Raw genomic sequence first — 19,267 nt, 5'->3', positions numbered from 1 at the left:
ATTGTGCTCTACGGGTAAGTATGAGTGAAGTAGACTCATGATGTTGTCATCTTACGTATAAGTTTTGCAGCATCAGAGCAAGAAGATAAAACGTATCAAGGAGGCGATATCCTTCTCTCAGGCTGTCGACTTTGTAATCATAAATTATTTCTGTAAGACGACATCCTACTTTTACAGAACTATGTTAAAGCAAGTTTATCTTTCCGTTTTATAGCACATAATTGAAAAAACTCAAAGGGCCAAACTCCCACTATAAATTTATCCCGACTAAAAAAATGCACACCCTTCACGAAGATGAGTGACAGCTAAGAGGACGCCTACAATTCCTATGTGATGCCGCTAGCTTTTCATACTTGTTTCTGAAACTAGCTCGTCCAATAAAACCGGCTGTCTCCTTCCAAATAAAGACATAGTTGGTTGCCTATTGGGTTAGTTTTAGACCAGCACTGGACGGAGGGGCGGGAGGTTTAAATAAAAGTGACACTATAGAACTTTCGTGTATTGGTTCATTTGGAATGGGCTGTCTATAAGCAACATTTCCTTTGTGATGCCGCTAGAGCTTCAAACTTCTTTTCAATAAATAGTTCTTCAAATCAAACCGGCTGTTTCCTTCCAAATAAAGCTGTAACAGGCTGTAAATTGTGGTTGCTTTCAGTTGGGAACAACAATGAATCACATCTCAAGCATTCATGCAAACATGCAAGGAGAATGGTCTAGCATTTTTCGCGTGGAGATTGTCGCATGGAGATTGTCGCGAAAGAGTACCGCCTACGCGGAACTAATTGCCGACGGCTGTATACGCATTTTGTTGTCTGGCGCGATAAAACTGGCGCGATAGGCGGTGCAACAGTTTATCGCGCCAAGGCAATTCTATCGCGCAAAAGCTATCGCGCAGCATCCACTTATTTTCAACCGGTACTGTACTAGAAGACATTTTCATTATGATTTATTTGCATTTTGACGAGCTATTAACAACACTCTTTTCACTGATTAAAACACTGACCCGACGATAGCTGAACACCTACACATGTAGTGTTGGTTTTTACAAACACTAAGTTCTAGTTGTAGGTGTTTTGGTAAGGATCCAATATTGATGAGCAGTACTCTAGCCGTGGTCTAACCAGTGTCTTGTAGGCTCTTTACTTTGACTTTGGAAAAACAACCGTAGAGATTTCTGCGCAACAGACCAAGCATACGTTTTGCTTCTGAAGTAGCTTTCTGGATGTGTTTGGCCCAGCTTAATTTGTTGTTTAATTCTACTCCGAAATATGTGTGGTTGAGGATTTTTTCTAGTGTTGAGTCTCCCAAATTGTACGATGCGTCCATTTTTTTTTTCTTGTGGGTGATTTGTGTGGCGTACATGTAGCATTTGGAAATGTTGAACTTCATCTGCCATTTTTTGTTCCCATACACTCAGGCGATCTATGTCTTTCTGAAGTTCACGCTATTTGCCTGTACAGAATGCAGTCATCCGCAAAAAGACGAATTGTTGATGTTATCCCATCGGGTATAACATTAACGTACAGTAAAAAGAGTAGTGGGCCAAGAACCGTGCCTTGTGGATTGCCAGATGTTACATGTATGGAAGAAGACGACGTTCCTTCTAGGATGACTTGTTAAGTTCTTTGGGTGAGAAATGATCTAATCCATGTGTGAAGAGTACCATTTATCCCAGCGTGGTCAAGTTTCATGAGGAGCCTTTCATGTGGGATGCTATCAAATGCTTTGCTGAAGCAGCCTGGCCTTTGTTGTTCAATATTCCAGCAAGGTCATCTACAGTTTGGGCGAGCTGCGTCTCACAAGATTGTCCCTTTCGAAATCCGTGTTTTTTTATCATTAAGGAACCCATAATTGTCCAAGTGTTACCACAGGTTACTAAAAGTTCATGGTGGACTGAGTTAAAAATCCATCAAAGCATCAAAAATCAACTACAAAGAATAAAAATAATACGCAAAAACGGGGGAGGAAACACTTAAAAACAACCTAGAATATATATTTGGTTTGCGGTAACACCATGTGTGTATCTACTTGCCAGGTAGAGTTGTTCTTAGGGAACTGTCTTGCTGTATTCTACTGCCGCGGAGTAGATAATCGGAGGTTCGGGAGAATTCTCAATTCTGAAAAGAACTGTCCTGCTTTTTAACTATTACCAGGGCAGATGGTATAGAAAATAGACTGGACTACTACTTATACGCCTTGAATACCAATGTCTCTCAGGTGCTATGATACGAGCCTGATCCCAATCTATGACATGGTCTAAATCGGTGGAGTGTTTGACAATGGCAGATTTGTCATATTCCCCTCTGCGGCCGTGTGCTTTATGTTCTTTTAGCCTGGTAGTTAGGTCTCTACTGGTCTCGCCAATGTACACTTTACCACAAGTACAAGGAATTCGATAGACCCCTGCCTGACTGCTAGAGTCATGCTTGTCTTTGTGAGTGTGTAGCTTAGAATCCAACTTGTTGCGAGTTCGGTAGTAGACCATGATTTCGGCCTCACGGAGGATCCGTTGAATTTTGCGTGAGGTATGACCAATGTACGGAAGGACCGCAATGGGCATATCTTTGGATTGTGTAGACTGAGAGTTGTGTTTTGAAAGGGACTCTCGTTTGTTTGGTCTATACCCATTCGCTTTTAGCACTGTGTTAAGGTGCTCCAGTTCATTAGGTAAGTGTTCCTTATCACAAATAATGTGTGCCCTTTGAAGTAGGGTCCGGTTCACTGAGGCTTTCACAGAAGGAGGATGGAATGACCGAGCGTTGAGGTAGCGGTCTGTATGGGTGGGTTTTCTGTATACGGAGTGTGCTAGAGAACCATCAGTCTTCTTGGAAATGAGTACATCAAGGAAAGGTAATGAATCGGATGTCTCAGTTTCCATGGTGAACTGAATGTTAGGGTGTTGGCGATTAATGTGACACTTGACCCCACCCTCACGTATAAATCCCACATCCTGAAGCCAAGGGCCAAAGTGAGCTTAAGAAACGCCATTGCCGGAAACTCACACATTCCAAGTGGGGAGCAAACCCATCCACCGTCCGAACAACAGCACTGGCTCTCAGCTACTCTGCTGCTGAGTACGCATGTCCTGTCTGGGAACGCTCAACACATGCTGCAAAGCTGGACCCGGCCCTCAATGATTGTTGCCGTATCATCACCGGCTGCCTGAGACAAACACCAAAGGAGCACCTGTACACACTGGCTGGCATAGCCCCTCCCAACATACAGAGAGCTGTCACCATCCAAATAGAACGCTCAAAGCAGATGGACGACAATCGCCACCCCCTGTTTGGCCATGCTCCAGCAAGGCCCGACTGAAGTCCAGAAGAAGTTTGTGCTCCTCCACCATGCCCCTCAGAAACACTGCAGTGTCAACCAGAACCCGTCTCTGGCGAGACCACCAAAGAGCCAAGCAAAGAAACACCTCGGCGATGAACATCCCAGCCGCAGAATGTCTGCCCAGTGGTGCCAACTCCAAATGGACCACATGGAAAAGCCTCAACCGTTTACGCACCCAGGTGCCACACCAACATGGTCAAATGGGGTTTGCGAACAGACTCAGACACCTGCGAATGTGGGGAGAAGCAGACCATGAGCCATCTCCTGTGTTGTCGACAACTCCATTCACCTGTCACAGCCAATGACCCTTACGCTGCAAACTACGTGGCCATCCTATGTGCGGACCACTGGGGGGACACTTTATAGAACAGGAAGAACATGATGAAGAAGAAGTTGTTTACAAAGGCAAACAACAAGAAAGTTTTGTAATAAATCACAACAGTACCATGTTACAGGTTAATTTGAACAGGGTTAAGAAACAGCCTTAAGCTTATGTGTTCAGAAGGAGTTAGTTTAACCCTTCAGCACACACGCAATATTAAACATAATGTCACACGCTCCTCAGTGCGCCATGAAAATTCAATCGATTTCCGGCCGAATCCAGAAATCGTCGGATAACTGTCGGTGTGATTAATTTCTTGTGTTACAAGTTGAGTTTATTTTGTAGAGTATGAAATTATCTTTTGAATGATTTTCACAGTTGTTTTGTTTGTATCACCAAATTCAAGTTTTCAGGTTGGAAACATAAGTGAGATCAAAAACAAATTAAAAACATTGTTTGCATATGACAGTGGTTTGTTTACGTGGAAAATTGTGCACACAAGTTTTCTCAACAAAGCTACAAAAAGTGGTTGAAAATAATCACAACATACCTTTAGAAATGAAAACAAGTGCCTCTATTACCAACAGATACCTAAACTGTAACTAAAATCTTTCGTAGCATCCTTTCAAATCCTTTTCAAGCCCCCCCCCCCCCCTCTTGACAAGTAGGCAATCCAGGGTGCCAACCTGAGGTTGATATAAAAAAAATGTCAACCTCCCTCTTACACTGATACATGTACTTCTTTACTCAGTTTTCTCAAGGTAAAGCATTAAATTTTGTAAGAGTAAATATAAATAAAATATGAATAGTAAACTTGCGGGTACAACCATGAGTAAAATCTCTTTTGAAGGAGTGGTGGCTCTAAAAAGAGCCGGTTTGGTCTCAACGTTTTTAACAGTATACTCTGCTCGTCTTCAGGAGAATGCTGGACTACTGGTAGTGGTGGAGCTCATGTATGGCTGAAGGAATGCACTTTTGGGCGGGAAGAATGAGCTCCACCACCACCAGAAAGTCCAGCATTCTCCTGAAGATGAGCAGAGTATACCGTTTGAAACATCGAGACCAAACCGGCTCTTTTCAGAGCCACCACTCCCTCAAAAGAGATTTAACTCATGCTTGTACCCTCAAGTTTACTATTCATTTATATTTAGTTACTCTTATTCTCCACACCATGCAAAGCTTCAAACACCATTTATTAATACTAGTGTTTTCAAGGAGTAAAAGATGAATGTAATGGACCCAGGCTTTGATCTTGCCACACAAATACCGAGACAGACGGCGCCTTTCGAAACAAACTTAGGACCATGGAATTTTGCAGGATAGAACCCCCAAAAGTAAATACATTTTCTTTAAACGCCAGCCATAACGACTGGTCTAACAATACACTGCACTGAGAGCTACTCATTAGCGATATGAACTTACTTTGTACACATCTTTCGAGTGTGCTCAGAAATTACGCCACAAGTCGACATCAACAAACGTTTTCTCTCTTCCAAGGACAGTCCCTCATAGGTAGAGGTGTAAACCTAAAATTAAAAACAACAAAGTAGAATAAACAAAAAAATCCAAGCATCAGAAAAACTTTCCAACAAATTTGAAGTTTTTGTTTATTTAAAGTTCTATTTATTACACTCATTTTCAAATAATGAATAGGCTAACCACACTGGGAATCAACTAACCATGCATTATAAATGCATATGCAATGGTTTTTGTAAATGTAACTTTAATTCAATAACTAAAGAGCCAAATTACAATATTTTGATTTTTTAAATCAGTTACATGTATAGCTCCAGGTTGATGTTTTTGTGACATAACAAAACTGAAATTGCAGTTTTACTACACCCAACAACAACAACAACAACAACAACAACAACAACAACAACAGAACAGCAACAGCAACAGCAACAGCAACAGCAACAGCAACAGCAACAGCAACAGCAACAGCAACAGCAACAGCAACAGCAACAGCAACAGCAACAGCAACAGCAACATCAACATCAACATCAACAGCAACAGCAACAGCAACAGCAACAGCAACAGCAACAGCAACAGCAACAGCAACAGCAACAGCAACAGCAACAGCAACAGCAACAGCAACAGCAACAGCAACAGCAACAGCAACAGCAACAGCAACAGCAACAGCAACAGCAACAGCAACAGCAACAGCAGCAACAGCAACAACAACAACAACAACAACAACAACAACAACAACAACAACAACAACAACAACAACAACATAATAATAATAATAACTAGAGCTAAATTGCATTTGTGCACAAATGCAGAGCTGTTTCGTCAACACAAATTTTAAATTTCTCAACTGAGTTTTAAATTTGTTGGGTATTCAAAGCAATTTGCCCAATGTGGCATAAATAACAAAATAATTTGGATTATACCATATTCAGATAGCAATTTATGTGTTAAAGGTGCAAAAATGAAAAAACTCATAAAAAATAATGTGATGACGTCATCATGACGTCATTTCACATTTCACAAGAACTTGTCAATATCCAACAACCTACCAAGTTTCAACATGATCGCATAATCACTTAGGGAATTATATTAGTTCAAAAAGTGCACCTTTAAGGCCGAGTCACGTGACCCACGATGACGTCATTGATATGAAACTTAACACATATGATGGCTGCCTGACAGTTAACGTGTGTGTAAAATTTGAAGTGATTACAAAAAACCTTCACCACACACATCTTCAAAAAGTCCATTTTGACAAGTTTTCAACCTGCCGCTAGAGGGCGCTGTTGCATTTTGTGACGTCATTGGTATTTTTTTTTAACTGCCCACTCTTGCCAGGCAACTTCATAACTTCTGCCAATTTTGAATTAGAGGGCCACTTCCGGTTTCGACCGGAAGTAGAGGTCATGTGAGGTCACGCACAAAAAACAAAATGAAGACCTAATTTATCCCTCCCCAATCCCGCAAACAGAAACCTACGGTCTCTTGTGGCTGATTTGTTATAAATTTTCAAACATTTAACATAAAACACCTTTAAGATGACGTCACGTGACCGGTGATGACGTCATCATGACATCATTGCTTTAGGATCATCATTGCACCATAACCTTCAATCCCTGAAAGTTTCATTGCAATTGCTCTTTAGGAACTATGCAAAAAATTGCGAGTACTGAAACAGACAAATAAAAAAAATAATAAAAAAAACTTTAACAAAAACAAGAGCTGTTTCGCTGCGCTTCGCTACGAAACAGCTAATAATAATAATGAACCATTTTTGTAGAGCGCATATCACAATCACAGAGAAGTCTCTATGCGCTTTGAGATGAAAACAAAAGAGAAATAAAAGTTAATAGAGATGTGAAGTAAATACAAAAGCAAAATTTAGTTGATACAGAAAGAAGTACTGAAGGCTATTGCAAAAATAAATGTGTTTTTAACTTTGTCTTAAATAAATTCACAGTTTGAGCTTGTTTTATGTTGTCCGGAAGACTATTCCATAATTCTGCTGCTGCAAAAGCTCTGGCCCCATAAAATTTAGTAAAAGTCGAGGGACAAACTATTGAGAGACCTGGATTTAGAGCGGAGATTACAAACTGGATGATATTTTTGGATGAGTTCCTGGAGAAAAGTTGGGCCCAAACTTAGCAAACATAAGAAAGTTAATGAAAGTATCTTATACAAAGTACAGTGTTTTATCGGAAGCCAATGTGAATCATGCAAAATAGGAGAAATGTGGTCAAGCTTTTGAGAACGTGTCACCAATCTATTGTAGTGAGGTGGGTTAAGGAAAAGATCCTGACAAGGCGGACAAAAGCACCATTTTTTTCACCGCAGTATCAGTTTGACCCAACGATTTCAAAAAAGTTATGCTCCAAAAAATCTTAGAACGGGATCACCTTGAATTACGTCAGTATGAAGTCATAAACTCTTTTAATGTAATAAAGCAAACGCAAAAGCCATGGTGGGGTTTCTACATACCAAAATTATGTTTCTGAGGTAAAGGAATTCAATTAGTTTATAATAAAAAATAATATCCTTTATGGTGACTTTATAGATGTAATTATGACGTCATCATCATCAATACTACACAAATAACACAAAATTTGAAAAATGTAGTTTTAATCAAATGATTGACGTATAACAATAGACGCCCAGCTTCCTGCTGGACTGGTCACATGAGTGCACACGCTGCACTGGTCACATGAGTGCACCCACTGCACTGGTCACATGCAGCGCGCCATATCAAACCAATGCGTCCAAGCATGACTGGGTATAATAGCGTTGTTACAACAATTCCAATTGGTCAGGTCTCTGGTAATGCCGCTGAGTATATTTGCTTCATATATATTACACGCATATTCCTATCAAGTTTCACAAAGAAATAACTTTATTTCTTTCGTGCACATGTATCAATTTGTTTCCATTCGCTCCTACTTTGTTTTTCATTTGGGTTTTTTGGACAGGCATGCCAAATGCTGACATTTGCTTCAGCTGCAGACTACAAGGGCAATGGTCAAAAGATTGCCCATTCAACTATGACAGTGGATCGTCTAGAACCAGGTCAAGAGCAACCAGCACAGTCTGTCGGTGTATCTCACTTCCATAAACGAGCCACACCCCGATCACAGTAGAAGGCAAAGTTGCCCTGCCTCAGGAAAGATTATAGAAAGTCTGCTTATAAGTTTGTCGCCGAATTTAAGGCGTTATTAGGTGTTATGTTGATTGCTCTAGATAATAAGTTTGTAACTTAACTCATATACTTTTCTTTTCCAATTGACTTAACTTAAGATCATTTATGCACAACGCTTTTGGGTACAGGAAACATGATCTTCAAAGATGCTATACACACAGAGCAGACAGCACAATAAATTGTGATCAACTTTCTTAGAAAGAAGACTTTTTGAAATACATGTTTGTAAACCTCATAAATGCCAAGCCAAACCAGTCAGTAGATTCACCAATAGTTCAGCTAACTATATTTTGAGTGGGAGAAAACATCTTCATACCACCAGTTCAGAAACAGCAATTATCACTACAGAACAAAAAAGAAACGCATTGTCAAGAACAGCTGGTATTTTTCAATACATGAATTCGCACCCATGTTCAGGCACAACGAGATGGCAAAACTCATAGCAAGCCATCCATTTACTACAAAAAATCATGAAGGTTTAAACATTCATTCCCAAATTGGGCACAGATTTTGTGATTTGTTATTATTGATGCACAAGGTTTAAGCTTTTTCATTCCCAAATCGGGCACTGATTTTGTGATTTGTGTTTATTGTTGATGCACACCAGAAGGCAATGTTCATAATTTTACGTGGTGTTTATAATAAATTGGATTTAATGGTGTCACAAATTTCCGTTCAGTTTCCGAGTTATGTGTGCGTCTTTTGTTTACTTTTAGCTAGCGCAAACACCCGTTTTATTTTGGTTCAATCCCAGGAGTTTTAGCCAATCAGGCGTAGTGAGTTCCAGGAATCTAGGGAATGTAGTAATGTGTTTTATTGTAAGAGAGGAATGTTCGAGTGGTTGCTGTCGAAATCAGTACAATTTTATTTTAGTTCACAAATTGATCTTCCGAGAGAAGGCAGCAATTAATCTAGAGAGAGAGCTGAGGCCCGATGTGAGTGTGTGTGGCAGACCAGTAGCAATAGGCTACATTAAATCTTTGGGTGAATTGGTTAAAAATCTCCCAAGATTTCTTGATTTGGCAATATACAGTGCCAAATATCAGCCTACAATATCCAACGGTCTTTTGAAGACCTCGACCCGTTTGCAATGCTCAGCCTCAAGAGTTCATCTCCAGCTAATGGCCGTAAGTTCACTGTCACTTTTTTAATTAATGAGAAGGAGGTAATTTTCTGTTAACCAACAAACTATTTAGAAATGTGGAATTTATAATTTGCTCAGTACTTCGCTTTGAACTCTGTATTTGTAATCGAATTAGATTGACGGTCCAAGCAAACTGATTCAATGTAATATTTTGTGGCAGAAGTTAAAATTATATGTACATGTATATTGGCAAAGGTTTGGTTATTATTTCATACGTTTAGATGGCCGTAGAGACCGGGTAACAGTCCGTGAGACAACCCAACGAAGTGTACAAGAAGAACCGGGTGCGAGTTTAAAGAGAGCCTAGAGTGGCAACCCATGTTGACGGGCAGTCTGAGTGACAACCTTTTCTTGGCCCCTTAAGTGTCGAAGCAAGATTTTGCGGTGACAAGAGAAACTTCCAGGATATTTTGAGGAAAGTTAATGTAACTTGTGGAACATTGACGTAACTGAATCTATGTTGAATTGAAGATTTAACTCAGTGTTAAACGAAAGAGTTGGAGTGAAGGGTTTAACTTTGATGGAGAAATTATTTTGAGTATTATTTCAGTGAGTAAATTTAAGGACCGAATTGTATTTTTGTTGAACCGAAAAAGTAATTGAAGTGTATGAGCAAATATTTCTAGCCAAATTGTAGAACAGTTGAAGTTGGCAAATAAACCGTGCTATATCGGTAACACTCATGGTTGATTTTCTTATGTAAATAAACTTAATTGTTGTTGTGCTGTAAAACTGTGTCACGTTTGCAAATCATTTTGTCATGTTTGTTTTGGGAATCTTAGTCACCACATAGTTTTGACAGCCGCATTAAAAGGTGGTGACAAATGGATTTGAATTGAATTGGATTTATAATGAATACTCTCCAGTCCTACCTATTAGTCATGGTCATTATACAATTACTTTTATGTTTTAGCGCCTTACAGTGTATTAGGCGCTATATAAATGCATGTTATTATTGCCATTATTATACTTACAGCGTTATTATATCGTACCACTCCAGCACCAAAGTTTACAAACCCCTGTTAAACAAGCCACCTAGCTACAGAGGTGTAGGGAATTATTTCTTGATGTATTAAAGAAATAGTATAAAACTATGAGTTAATTATGTACACTGGTGAACGAACCAAAACATCTCCGCTCCCACACGCCATAGGACAAAAACAATCGGTAAAAAACACATCAAGAATCATTACAAACTCTATAACGGAGTCTTTTACCTGACTTCATGGAATAGTAAGTGGTGCAAGGGATGGTCCTCATTTTACATGATTCCACCGGCCTTAGCTAAAACACACCAGACATGTTTTTCAGAAAGGTCCATTTTCTCACCAAAATTTTTACCAGCTTGGTTAGCTATCCTTCGTAGCTTGTTCATGTCTGCTTTCCCTAGATCTGGAACCACACAAAACAGCCGTAGAGAAAGTTACACATTCAATCACAGAAATGTAAAACAGCTTCATACTTTTAGCCAGTTAAAACCATTTGTTTAGAAACCAACTTTTTTTAGGTAAAGTGGTTAATTTGGTTTGCAGTAACACCATGTGAGTATCTACTTGCCAGGTAGAGTTTGTTCTTAGAGAACTGTCTTGCTTTATTCAATTACCGCGGAGTAGATATTTGGGGGATCGGGAGACTTATCAGTTCTGAAAAGAACTGTCCTGCTTTAAAACTACTACCCGGGCAGATGGTATAGAAAATAGGCTGGGACTACTTAAGCTTATAGGATCGTAATTAACTGTTCTACCGCGGAGTCAGTTCTTGGGTTGGTCTCAACGTTTCGACTAGCTTGCTCTAGTCATCGTCAGGAGACGATCAAGCCTGGAGACGATTAATATCGCAGGAGACACCTAGTATCGCAAGGTACAATGGACGTATAAGAATTAGCCTGTATTTATATTTATAATATGAAGGGCTAAAGCCAGTTCAACCATTTATTTAGAAACAAACTTTTGAGGTAAAGGGCAATTAAAGACGTATATAAGAATTAGCCTGTATTTATATTTTTAATGCGAATGTGATTCCAGGGAGATAACCGAAGGCCCAGAAGAGCCAGTTTTAGAACTATTTGTTTTGAAGTAATTCTAGGACTTATATATTGCAAAGTTCAACAAATTTATCAGAAATAGCCTGTAATGATAATTATAATTATATACGAATGTGATTTCAGGGAGATCCGAAGGGCTAGAATAGCAAGTTTACCCAACAATTGCTTTTGAAGTAATTCTAGTGACCCATGTTGTAAAGTTACAACAAATTTATCAAAAATAACCTATAATGATAATTATAATACATATGTTATTCCGGGGAGATACCCGAAGGGCTTGAAGAGCCATGATTCAAAAGATTTGAATCAGATGATATAGTATTTTCCTGCGGATAAGACGCGTCTTATCTGACTTTTTAGACCCCAAAAACATTGGTGTGTCTTATCTTTCGGTGTGCCTTGTCTGCTGACGATGATTTTTTTTTATGATCACTGCGTGAAATAAAAAATACCTTCTTGTCCAGTTCAAATTAACGATCTTTGTGTGAAGAGCCCTTACTCAATAATGCGGTCAAATAAGGCTATCCAGACACTGAGACCGTATTTTCGTTCGAACAATGCCGCAATCCCCCAGACGGTCATTTTATTCCAACAATGCCGCAACATGTTTATTCCCCATGACCGTGCTTTCATTCCAACAATGCCGCAATGCGTCTAGCTTTCAGTCCAACAGACGTCGGCGTTGTACAAACGTTTTTCTGTGTGGCCGGGTATTCGTTCCGAAAACGATTGACAGTCAATAACTTCAAACAAACGTCATTCACCCAACCGCTATTGTGTAGTAAACTTTGAGGGTTTTTATTGTAGAGAATATTAATGATCTCTGAAGTGTGCTTTAGGCTTAACGTATTAAAAGGATATGGGGTAATTATTTGCACCACTGTGAACAAAGAGGGCGCATGATTCAAATCATACCCGTTTCTGGCGTGCCCGCAGCTGGACGTGAACTGGTTCGTCTCCGGTTGTCGAAAAAAGTCATTTTATTTTAAGGGAAATTGGACAGACCGGTTGGCTTTGCATTTGACCCTGTGGCCCTCCTATCAAGCGTGTCAAAAGGGGCTAGAAGCTGAATGTTTTGTTTTTTGTAACTTTCCAGTTAATAGACATTAGAATGTTTCTAAACGAGTACATATCAGATGGGGAGAACATCATGCAATGCGTGTGGTAGTGTCGGATTCTTTGGCCAAAAGAATGACGGGCTTTGGTTGGCTAGCCTCACAGGATGTTCAATGGAGCGTTGAAGGAAGGCGAAGATGGGTGCGTTGGACTGATTGATGACATCTTGTTGTCAAGTAGCCTAACGCGGAGGTTACGCATGGTGGATATATAACAACTAAAATAAAAAAAAAAAATTAAATGTCTGTGGAAATATTTTTGTCATGGGCTGCGGAACTTAGTCGGTCTATTTGGTTTTGTGGTATGCAGTCTGTCGTACATGATGCCGTTGAAATACCGTTGCGTTGGTCATCGCCAAATTGAGGAAGTTGTGTCAGGACAGAATCTAACTATGATGATTTTGAAGCGTTATGGCAATTTATGTTTCCTTTTCCGTAGCTCTGATGAAACAGTCAGGCCGAGCTTAATGGCAGACTCAACGTTTTCGTACAACTTCCAGCGTTAAAGAGCCCAGAAGGTAGTTTGGGGGTTTTCTGTTTAAATGCCGGTTGCTGACCATCATACGGTTGGGGTTTTAAACCCCATCTAGACGACAACTCTATACCCGGATGGTGTAGTCAAGTTTGATTGATAGGACACACGTGTAGCCTCATACAGAGGGTGATGACCTTACACGGCAACCTCACAAGGACACAGACGTACCAATTAGAGCTCCATGCTATGGATGATTTTATTTTTAATCGGCTGGGTCCGCAGGTAGAGCCATTCTTCCTAATGACATGGGTTCCACATGAGAAAAGCTTGGCTCGTTTGGTTGCAGGCGTATGTTACCTATCGAATGGGACGTGAGAAATGGGGCAATTTGGTAAGAAATGGGGGGGGGGCGTGAGGCGGACTAGGGTTTGGTGAGAGGTGAAATGGGAGGTTTAGGGTTTCCCTTGCTTTGTCGGCGTGAGAAAGCAGGCTACAGGGTTAGAAGCGAACAATCGTTTACACCCATATCTAAACCTAAATGTAGAGTCTTGAGCCCGCGAGTGAGGAGTGGTGCAAATAGGATACAATTTATTTTTGTATTTGCCTCTATTTTTAGACCTTTGTGATTGATAAGTTAGTGCTTTGGGAACTTATCTGTCATCTTTGGTAGGAAAAGAGTTTTATATTATTGTTACAATAAACGTTCAAATTGTAAATTTATTTGTTGCCTCTTTTTAGACGTTTGCTTTAAAAAGTATTACGGGAGCGTAGCATTATCTTACTATAATAGAAGGATATGATTTGTTTTTGTTTGTAAGGCCAAATTAAAATAATATGTGTGCTTATACACTGGCCAACAAAATCAGAGGGCCAGTAGGGAAAGAAACACATTTAATTTTATTGAATTATTTTATTGCTTCAAAACTTCGGTTAGGAACGATTGTTAAAATCATGCTTGCCCTTGCATGTAAATTGCTTGTAAAAACAACGATGTCCAAGTTCGACTCGAAAATCTCTTAAAATGACACAGAAAATAAGCCCAAAACGCAACCGTTCCGAGGTCTGTAAATTTCATCACGCATCACAAAAGCAGATCACGCCTGTAGTCATTTTAAATGGCAAAGATTATCCAAACTCCGTCTGTTTTATAAATTGGTGTTTTGTAATATTCGAGTATTGGAGAAAAAAAAATGTGTAAATGTTCAAAATGTCCGACACCTCTGTTTAATAAATTGCAATTTTGAGACGTTCGAGTATTGGAAGAAAAAAAATTAAAATGGTAAGATTGTCCAAACTCCGTCTGTTTGATAAATTGCCGATTTGTAACTTTGAGTGTTGGAAAACATTTTTGTTGAAAAATGTTAAGAATGTCCAGACCCGTCTGTTTAATCAATTGCCGTTTTGAGATGTTTGAGTATTTGAATTAATTTGATTAATTTTAATTTTAATTAAAGGAGTCTCTAACTGAATAAACTTTGATATTGTCCCACTTTAGGTTGACCCAGAAGTAGAGGTCAAGTTGAGGTCACGGTTTTTTGCAATTTATCTCCAATCCCCAAGGAGTCTATAACTACCAACAATCTAAAAATCGGCCATGTACTTCTTGAGATATGGTCCTACTTCCGGTTGACCCGAAAGTAGAGGTCAACATGAGGTCACGGTTTTTCAAAGTTTATTTTTAACGCCTAAAGCCCTGTTCGCACTGGATTAATATTTTGGGTAAATTAACCATGACGCTGGGTAACATTCCGACGGGTTAACTGTCCCACCGTCCGCACTTGGATTTATTTGACTCGGGTAAACTTACCGAGACCGTGGGTAAACTAATCGAGCTTGCTCCCTGCGTAACCTTTGGCCGCAATTTTTGGTTTTCGGCTCGATCTTTTGCAAATATTGTTAATCCAAACGATTCGATATCAAATTCACCGCTCCTCTTTTGTTTTTTTACAACTTGGAAAGACGAAAGACTTGCTAGGCAAAAGAGCATACACAACGCCGCCTGCCAATGAGGCATGCTCCGACACAAAGGGCCCATTACGCGGCTAGGAATACCTTCTACACTAATTTCTGCACGGCCTGGCTCCGTTGTGTTTGTGTTGTGCATAAAGACATATAGGGACCAATACTCGGCTTAGTACACGCGATCTAGCAGTTGTTGACTGCATTTGCCTATTACTGCTGTACAAATCACCGTCATATTGAAACTTTTGATCGCAACTTCTGAACGGGCCATTTCTCGAACTTATAAATCCGTGTACGGGAAAACTGTTCTGCGTTTTTCAGCTTCTGAGTTGCATTCCTGATTTGTGCTACATTGAATAGTTCGATAATCACAAAAATCTTATTCTTCCATGACAAAACAAGTCAGCTTCCTCGGGTCAGGAAGATTTAACCGAGACGTTGCGTCCGCACTGGACTTTCTGGCTCGGTTAAACTGACTCGGTCAATCTTCCTGGGCACTCGGTCAATCTACCCAGGAAAACTACCCAGGCTGTTCGCACTGGACTTAAAATGGGTAAGTTACTCATTGGCTCGGTTACATGTAGTTTGCCCAAATTAAGTCCAGTGCGAACATGGCTTTAGGCGTCTAAAACTGAAAAAAAGTTTGAAAATCGATTGTACAGTACTTGAGATATGGTCCCACTTCCGGTTGACCCGGAAGTAGAGGTCAACTTGAGGTCACGGTGTTTCAAAATTAATCTAATCTCCAACCTCCAATCCCCAAGGAGTCTATAACTACAAACAGTCTATTATCGGCTGTGTACTTCTTGAGATATGGTGCTACAAAGATTTCCCAATTAAATATGCAAATATGGGTCACGTGGTTAATTAACTACAAGTTTTAACATTTTTTGGGTCGGTGGTTTGATGTTTGATCTAGTACAAGTTGATTTCACAGAACTCTTAACCACCAAACTCTGTGCTTATGATCACCATTTTTCGCTTACTGTGTTTTTAAACATCATCCTGTCATGCATGCACACATGTTATGTTGGGCTAACAATTGCGAAAAAGAAAAGGCAACACTATCAATATAAAGATAAGAATCAAACTTAAATATTACAAAAAGAAATATATTTTTAGTTTTGGGGGATAAACAAATATTGTGAGCGGACCGAGATTCGACCTCGCAATTCTCAGATGTATAGTCGCGACTGATGACCACTAGGCTACAAGAGCACGATGCAAAAATGGTGGGTTTTTACATGTGTGCATCAACAGAGGGGATTATGATCCGGCGAAATAATTCTTGTTTCATGATTTCGCGACCATTGTCACTAAATATGAACTGCTAACGCCTATAACTATTACTAGCTAGATGATGAAAATCCTTTACACAAATATTTTGAAATGTAATATGGGTGAGGGTGTTATACGCCTCTCTTAATATTTATGCATGGCGTCATAATTCTAACCCAAAATGAAGCTATTGCGCACGTCCGCCACTACTTGCAGTGGCTGCGCCCACCTCGTTTTGGGTTAGACGACGCACCTTATGCATACTTCTAGAAACTATAAGGCTCCCCTGTGAGCCTTAGGGGTCTAATATTTTGGGCCTCGTTAATGCTATACGTTTTTCAAATCAGCGTTGATAGGTGAAACTGACCGTTAGCCAGCAATAACGAAAGTTTCTTTTGTACTACACTACCAAAACTTTCACCACACACTCAATATACATTCATAATGCTTGCATTTCCTTTTACAAAAAACATCGTCAAAAAATGACATTTTCACGTCCCACGATACATAGCGTTGCTACAGCATTATAAGTAAAGCGAGTTTTCGGAACATGCTGTGTGCCACAAATCTAATTTATCTACTGTTTTTGGGGTTTTTTTTCGGGGGGGGGGGGGGGGGGGGGCGGTAAAAGCGTAGGCCTCTTTTTAGTTTATTCTCATCTGAATTGGTCTTGTAAACTTTCTGGTCAATAGGCTGCACGTTACGGGAGCACTAAACGTGAACGTCAAAAAAGTGTTTTGTTTATTGTCACTTTGGGCTTATTGCATCTCGCGAAATTTTAACGACAAACGATACAATTTCTGACCGAGTTCATGTTCACGCTGCTCTAGGAACAAACCTCCATACATCCCATATCTCTGGAACCCTATATCGTACAAACTAAATAAAAACGATAAATTCGTCCTCACTCCTTAATTTTCTCTAACTTATTTCACCCTCAGAAAGCATGTCAAGTTGTTTTTAGGGTTTGTTACGTCCAGTTTGGGTCAATAGACAAACTCCTAAAAATGTACCCCATTCAGCCGTATGAACTATGAGGTCTCTTTTGTTAATATTATCTCCAGCAACCAACCCGACGGGCCGATTGCTAAAATAGGCTACAAAATGGATTTGGCAAAATGTACATTCTGAGACCTGACCAACACACTGCTCTAACCAATTTTGTGAATGAACTTATTCAAAAGGAAACTTAATGTCGTTTTGCTTAACAACTTTGACCAAATGCAAAGTTCTTTTTTACAGCTTCAAAACAGCCTACGTGTATAAGTTTCACCAACTTCCGTGATGCGGTAAACTCTGAAACTGCAACACTATACCTCCATGAACAGACCGTATTCTAAAACGGTATTCATGTAATCATTTGAGTTTACTGGCAAAAGATAGTGTCCATAGTTTAAAAACAGCAAGATACGTTTTGCATCAAGGTGCAATTTCTGTATGGAGATTTTTGTAAGTCCGAGGTCGCCACCCACTTTCAACCTAAAGTGGTCCCACGGCGACCTCCTTCACCAAGCAACAGGTGGCCTGTCTCAAAACCAGACAACACAGTGAGTGCACAATACACTGACCAGAATGTAAGGAGAGGTTAGGCTCTTTGTGTAAGGCCCCCCCCCAACCCCAAAATGTTATTAATTGTTAAGTTCCCTTATTAGACACCTTCCTTCCAACCTATAGCCGGCCCTACCCAATATTTCCAAATTATAAAGCTTCCGTTAAGTTCCCTTAGACACCTTCCAACCTATAGCCGGCCCTACCCAATGTTTCCAAATTTTAAAGCTTCCGTTTGATCCCATCCTTGTCCATCATGATAAGTCTCATGCCGTTTGGAAGTGAATGCTTTTTTATAAATTTTCTCCATTTAATCTTTTCAACAAATGAGTCACCTGTCAGAAGGATTTCTAGAAAGCCTGGTAACAACATCGACCAGTGGTTGACACATGGTCGCCTGCGACGAACATCAATCTGTGAGTTACTTCATTCATTCAATGCAAATTCGTGAGATTTGTTTCGGTTTTGTCCTGGCACCCAGCCTCTTCGACCCTTTCGACCCTGCGCGGCAATGAATGAACCAATCCCGAGAACCATGCTTAGTACAACATGAAAGTAACCCGACCAAAAAGGGCCGATCGAATGGCGGGTGGGCGGGCAAGGGGCAATGAGTAAACCAATCCGGAGAACCATCTGCGAAACACTGTCCAATGAGTCACCTGTCAGAAAGATTTCTAGGAAGTCTAGTAACAACATCGACCAGTGGTTGACACACGGTCGCTGCCCAAACTTCCTCCAATCAGATGACTTGTAAATAGGAGTTTGGGTCAGGGTTTTGTAGACTTGCAACCCGACGTCTGAAACCACACAAACGTATTGAATTCCACACACTTAACCGTGTTGATTTCCACAAGGATGCCATGCCACTGGACCTTCTAATTTCAATCCAAGATGGCGCGGATTACGCTTTTAATAGTATAGATGTAGGGTTGAAATGCAGTATTAGATGCCTTTAGGGGTTTTTGACGGAAAAAAAAAAAGTTACGCACGTTCGTTTTAACAAAAACCCATGCACAGAGTAATTGGTCCAGAACGCGGTTAGAAAAACAAGGACAAATTTAACGCACGTTCTAACGAAAATCCTAAACCTTGTGCGTGTACACAGTAATGGGTCCAGAACGCGGGTAGGAAACAAAATAGTATAATAACATTAAAGTGACTGCATCAAGTTTACAAATTAAAAATTCAAATGAAGACCACGTGGTTAATTAATTGAGAATTTTAACACTTTTTTTATTAGAGTAAAGCTTATGTGCTAAGCTTCAATTTGATATATGATTTCTTTCTTTCCTTATACTTTAGGAGACGGGGCCTAAACAAAAACGCTGTACAAACGCTATGGGGTTTTAGGCGGAAACAAAGAATAATAATAATAATAAA

General features: G+C 39.9%; 2 protein-coding genes across 3 annotated transcripts in view; both read right to left on the bottom strand.

Moving 5' to 3' along the window:
- The window catches only part of LOC139936992 (ataxin-7-like protein 3), a 184,098-nt gene that overhangs the window by 46,056 nt on the left and 118,775 nt on the right, over nucleotides 1–19,267 (bottom strand). For both annotated transcript variants that reach the window (XM_071931905.1, XM_071931904.1), the window contains one exon: nucleotides 5,081–5,184. In XM_071931905.1, the coding sequence (XP_071788006.1) occupies nucleotides 5,081–5,184 (104 nt within the window). The remainder of the gene's footprint in view (nucleotides 1–5,080; nucleotides 5,185–19,267) is intronic.
- LOC139937213 (uncharacterized) lies at nucleotides 2,147–2,878 on the bottom strand. The gene has a single exon (XM_071932293.1). The coding sequence runs from the start codon at nucleotides 2,876–2,878 to the stop codon at nucleotides 2,147–2,149; it is 732 nt and encodes a 243-aa protein (XP_071788394.1).

Source organism: Asterias amurensis, chromosome 5 (genome assembly GCF_032118995.1).
Source record: "Asterias amurensis chromosome 5, ASM3211899v1".
In the NCBI taxonomy this organism is placed as follows: Eukaryota; Metazoa; Echinodermata; class Asteroidea; order Forcipulatida; family Asteriidae; genus Asterias; species Asterias amurensis.
Note: the sequence above shows the minus strand (reverse complement) of the source record. Positions and strands in the feature narration are given on the sequence as shown.

Coding starts and splice junctions, on each gene's coding strand:
- LOC139937213 (XM_071932293.1), bottom strand. CDS start 2,878: ATGGAAACTGAGACATCCGATTCATTACCTTTCCTTGATGTACTCATT.